Source organism: Falco punctatus (genome assembly GCF_963210335.1).
Source record: "Falco punctatus genome assembly, chromosome: 9".
Classification (NCBI taxonomy): domain Eukaryota; kingdom Metazoa; phylum Chordata; class Aves; order Falconiformes; family Falconidae; genus Falco; species Falco punctatus.
The window spans coordinates 54574824-54579869 of record NC_137589.1 but is presented as its reverse complement, the minus strand read 5'-3'; the positions used below and the strand labels follow the sequence as shown (position 1 = coordinate 54579869).

Genomic DNA, 5046 nt, shown 5'->3' with positions numbered 1-5046 from the left:
GCCGGCCTCCACCAAGAGGAGTCTGCCTCAGGCCACAATGGCCATCTCTAGGAAAAACAGCTTCTTTTATCGACCAGGACCCTGTCAAAACCCCAGGTCAAAGCGCTGGCCGCAGGCGCAGGGAGGTGGCCCTCGCCCCCTGCCCTGTCCTGCTCTTGGCTCCCCCGGGCGGGGCAGGCCCGGCCATACTGGAGAGGGCCCCGGCCCCGCCCCCCCAGGCCCCGCCCACTTTCCGTTGGGCTCAGACCGTTGGTCACGGGGAGCCCACGGCCACCACAGGCAGCAGGGCAGAGCTGTGCTGGCACGCAGCGGCGCTGGCAGGAGGCAGCCTCTGGCCCAGGAGCGCTGCCACAGCACCAGCACCCCGCTCCCCAGCCTCCCCGTCGCCGGCTGGGCCCCCTCCTCGGTGCACAGCCAGGGCCCTCCTCTCCCGGGCAGGATGGGCCAGGCCTGCTGCTGCTGCGGCTCCAGGTGGGCTCCCCCCGGGCTCGGGGACACGCGGGCACAGCTGGGCCACGCAGCACTGGCGTTGCTCATGCCCGCCGCGCTCTGCTCTGCAGGGAGGCTCTCAGCGACGCCGAGCCGGTGCTGAGTGCGGACGTGCGGCTGACCCGGGGCCGCAAGAGCAGCGAGAGGCGCCTTCTGCTCCTCCACGAGGAACTGGTGGTCGCCAAGTTGCGGTAAGACCCTCAGAGCCCAGGTCCTTGCCCCCAGCCCCGGCCCAGGGACACCCTGGCACCGGCACCAGCCCCAGGCCCCGGCCCCTCGGTGCTGGAGGCACCAATGTCCGTCCCAAGGGCAGGTGGGGGACAGGGCTCTGTGCGTGGGGACCCAGCCCAAGGAGCCCCCCTCCAGCTCAGTGCCCGCCTCTGCTCTCTGCAGACATGGCACCAGCCTGCGCCCACAGCTCTGCCTGGCGCTGGACCAGCTGTGGGTGCTCAGCAGCGGGAAGGAGGCTGCGGGGCAGGATGGACAGGAGGAGGAGGAGCAAGGCACCGATGAGGACAGCACCTCTGTCATCCTCGCCTGGCCCACCGGCTCCTGCATCGCCACTTTTGGGTGAGTCGTGGTCGGGCAGCAGAGGTTCCCAGCCGTGCCCACGCCATCCCATGAACACAGGCCTCTGCCTTGCGTGCAGAGCTGGGCAGGGAGCAGGCAGCTTGGTGGCAGGGAGGGAGGGATGGGGGATGTTTCCCCATCTTGCATCCCCTGGTCACCTTTTGGTCCCCAGAAGGGAAGGGCAAATGCAGCTGCTCAGGCCGGGCAGAGCGACCCAGGGCTTGGACAGCGCCTCTATCCTGCCCCACGGGGCAGGGCTGTGCAGGCACCCACCTTTGCCCAGGGCTGGGGGCAGCAGGGCCTGACGCTCTCTCTCCTCTCTACCTGCAGATCCCAGGCACTGAAGGAGCTGTGGGTGGCCACACTGCTGGGGTAAGCCGGGGGGATGCTCCAGGAGAAGCTGGACGGACGGGGGAACACAGCCCCCAGCTGGGGAAGGTGCCCCCGTGGCTGCGAGCAGCTCTCGGGCACAGCTGCCTGACAAGAGACAAGAGACGGCTTGGGGCTCACCCAGCTCTCTCCCTCTCCCTTCCCGGTGCACAGAACACCAGAAGGACGCAAGGGAGCCCGCGTCACCCATCTGACATCCATCAAGCTCCTGGAGAAGGAGCTGAGCCGCCGCCACGCCGTGAGTGTCTCTCTGCTCTGGGCCCTGTCCCCGAGCACTGCTCCTGCAGCCGAGCAGCAGAGCCATGGCTGCTCACCTTCTTCCCCTCCTTCTCTCCTGCCCAGTGGAGGACAGTGCGCGCCAGGAGCCTGGAGAGGCTGATGGAGGCACAGGCAGAGGTGAGAATGGCTGCCTTGCACCTGCCTCTGGCTGCGCCGGGATGCACAGGGACTGGGGTGACCTTGTGCGGGAGGGACAGAGGGTCTGACGGTGCCACTCAGGGAGCAGAGAGTTTTGGGAAGCCAGCAGCACGCCAGCACGTTCTGACTGGTGACACTGGGAGGAACCCTGCCACATGGGGAAGAGAGCCCGGGAGGGCAGAGGGTCCCAGCTCTGCCGCGCTCAGGCTGCTGGTGGCCCTTTCTGCTGCGGGGCTGCTCTGCAAGCACAGCCTGATTCTTGGTTCTTGCAGGCTCATCTCAAGCAAGGGCCTGCGACGGCCCCATCTGCAAACGCAGGGGGACTTTGCCCCGCACCAGGTGAGTTTGGGAAAGCAAGGCAACCTCCTGCAATGCTGTGCTCACTTGTCCCGAGTGTCGCCATGCAGGTTGGGCAGCCCACGGAAGGATGTCACCTGGACGGACAAGGACAACTGCTGGGCCGCGGCTGCTGGACGTGCTTCTGCGGGGACACGGAGCCTCTGCTGCAGCCCGCAGCTTGCAGGAGGGCAGGGCGAAGGCTGGCACACGCTGACCCCGTGGCACGATGGCTCTCAAGAGCCTCTAAGTCAACACCTCCGAGCCACAGCCGCGGATCCAGCTGCTGCCTCCCTGCCCATCCTGCCGCACCACACAGCACCGTGCTGCAGGCAGGGCAGCGCAGGGCAGGGCAGGCGCTGGGACCGCTGGCCTGGGGTCTCCATTGGTGGTGTCTTACTCTGTTTTCCTTTGCAGCAGGAGGGAGCAGCAGCGGGAGCAGCACCAGCAGCAGGAGGATGGGGCTGCCCTGGCCCTTCGCCCTGCGGCGCACCCCGGCCGCTGCCCAGGCGCCAGGGCAGGCGGGCTCCAGCTGCAGCAGGGCGCTCTTTGGGCAGCCCCTGGCAGCCCTCTGTGGGGAGGACAACACGCTGCCCCGGCCCATCCAGGTAAGCCAGCCTGGACAGACGGGGTCCCCAGCCCTCCCTCCGGCTGCTCTGGAGAGGGCCTGCGTGTCCCCAGCAGCTGCGGGGACAGGGCACTGGACTTTGCACCCCCAGAACCTGCTTCTGGTCCCAGACCCTTTGTGGCGCTTAGGCAACCACGTCTGGGGCAGAGCTCTGGTCCTTGCCACCGCTTGGTTCTTCAGCCAAGCAAGTGGCCTCCTGCCTCTCCTGCAGGAGCTGCTGGCTGTCCTGCGCCAGCGAGGACCGACGACGGAGGGGATATTCCGCAGAGCTGCCGGCGGCACAGAACTTCGGCAGCTACGCGAGGCCCTGGACCGCGGCAAGGACATTGACATGGGAAGTCAGCCTGCGCTGCTGCTGGCCGTCATCTTGAAGGTGAGCGCTTCTGACCTGCAGCTGGAGGAGCTCCTGGCTGGCCTGCAGCGTTCAAAGGCTCACCTGCAGCCCTTGGCATTGCAGGACTTCCTGCGAAGCATCCCAACCAAGCTCCTCCTCATCGACCTCTACGAGGACTGGATGGCAGCCATGGAGAGGGCCAGCAAGCAGGCCAAGGTGGAGGAGCTGAAAGCGTAAGTGTGGGCAGCAGCCTGCCTGGTGAGCAGGGACCGGGAGAGTTCTGGGACCTGCCTGCCAAGGCACGGGCTCCTCAGAAAGCTGTCTTTTCGGGCAGCCGCAAAGCTGTGCAACACGGCTGCTGGCTCCCACCCGCCTGGGGCCAGCTGCAGGGACGGCTGTGGGCACCCTCTGCTTCATCAGCCTTGTCTTCCTCTTCCCTCAGGGTGGCCAACAAGTTGCCTGCGGCCAACCTCCTCCTCCTGAAGCGGCTGATGGCCCTGCTGCAGCACATTGGCCACAACGCAGCCACCAGCAGAATGAGCTGCAGCAACCTGGCCATCTGCGTCGGGCCCAACCTGCTGAGCCCACCCAACGAGGACCTGCTCCCGCTGCAGGCCATGCTGGCGGTGACCGAGAAGGTACGCCCAGCAGCCGGCTGCTGCCTTCCCGGCCCATCGGAGCTTGGCTCTTGAGAGGTCCCTGGCTGCCTCCTCCCTTGAGCCAGGGCTGGTGGGCTGGGTGCCTGGAAGAGCAACCCCCAGCCGCAGCCGCCTGCGCAGACGAAGGGTCAGCAGCGGGAAAGGCTGCTTGACACGTCTGCAGGCACCTGGCTTGAGACCAAGGCTTTCATGTCTGCAGGTGAACGTGCTGGTGGAGTTCCTCATTGAAAACTGTGGGGACATCTTTGGGGGGGAGGTGGCCGTCCTCTCCCCTCCATCAGCCGAGGAGGTGCCAGCACCCATGGACAGGTGCACAGGTAGGAGGCGGGACTGAGGCTTGTCACAGACACTGGGGCTTGGGATGCCAGAAACCTCAACGTTGAGGAGACAAGTGGTGTAGGGCTCGGCTGGGCTTTGCTTAGGTGTTCTTGACTTCCTAGAAGTCACGCTGCTGCACGTGCTTTTGCTTTCCAGAGCTGCGGTGCGAAGAGCAAAGTGGCCCTGCAGGCACAGCAGAGACCCAGCGTCCAGCAAAAGCCTTTCTGGATGCAGCCGCCTCTCTGCTGGACATCGACAGAGGAGCTGGGGGAGACACAGGGGCAGGGCCCAAAGCGGCAGAGGTACGGCAGCTCCACAGACACTGGGGCAACATGTCTCAAGTGGGACAGTAATTTCCCAGGAGGCCAAGCAGCCGCTGGGCCTCCTCCTGGCAGCCGCTCTCTTGTGCCTTTGGGGTTCCTCCTCTCCCCCCAGAGTGGTGCGTGTTAAGGAAAACTGGAAAGGCTGTTTCTGGAATGCACTTCATTAAGTATGATCTGCTTCATCAAACAAAACATACCTACAAAATACCCACAGAAGGACAGAAAGGAGTAGCTGCCACCTTGAGAGGGCTTTTGCTCAAATCCTACTCCCGTCACAGCTTCATCAAGTCTAGGCTGCGTTGTCTGGACTGTGCAAAATGTGCACGATGCAAACCAGCATCTCCTCTGTAGAGCTCATACAGCAATTTGGCAGTCAGGCCCTCACTACCCCAGGCTGTCACTTGCCACCCGTTACCTCCCAAATTTCTGGTTTAGGCACCTCCAGATTTGCCTCCAGGCACCCCCGAGGGCACGGCAGAGTCCCTGGCACGCCTGCCACAACTGACCAGCCTGCCCCAGGAAACCAGGTAGGAAGAGCTCCCCTTGCCTGACCTGAGAGCTCACTGCAGGGGCTTGGGGCTT

General features: G+C 65.0%; 1 protein-coding gene across 2 annotated transcripts; it reads left to right on the top strand.

Annotated features, from left to right (window-relative positions):
* The first annotated feature begins 1317 nt into the window (after positions 1-1317).
* LOC308069739 (T-cell activation Rho GTPase-activating protein-like) lies at positions 1318-4272 on the top strand. Of its 2 annotated transcripts, none has more exons than XM_080402573.1 (2): positions 1318-3802; positions 4023-4272. In XM_080402573.1, exons 1-2 carry the CDS (start codon positions 3656-3658, stop codon positions 4155-4157), a joined length of 282 nt encoding a protein of 93 aa, XP_080258699.1. In that variant the 5' UTR covers positions 1318-3655; the 3' UTR covers positions 4158-4272. Both variants share the same exon structure in this region; 1 of them encodes a protein (XP_080258699.1).
* The last annotated feature ends 774 nt before the right edge of the window (positions 4273-5046 follow it).

What these genes read in the sequence shown, in the direction of transcription:
- LOC308069739 (XM_080402573.1), top strand. Translation starts at nt 3,656, where the DNA reads ATGGCCCTGCTGCAGCACATTGGCCACAACGCAGCCACCAGCAGAATG. An exon ending in TGCTGGCGGTGACCGAGAAG is followed by an intron (nt 3,803 to 4,022) that starts GTACGCCCAGCA and finishes TCATGTCTGCAG; the next exon opens with GTGAACGTGCTGGTGGAGTT.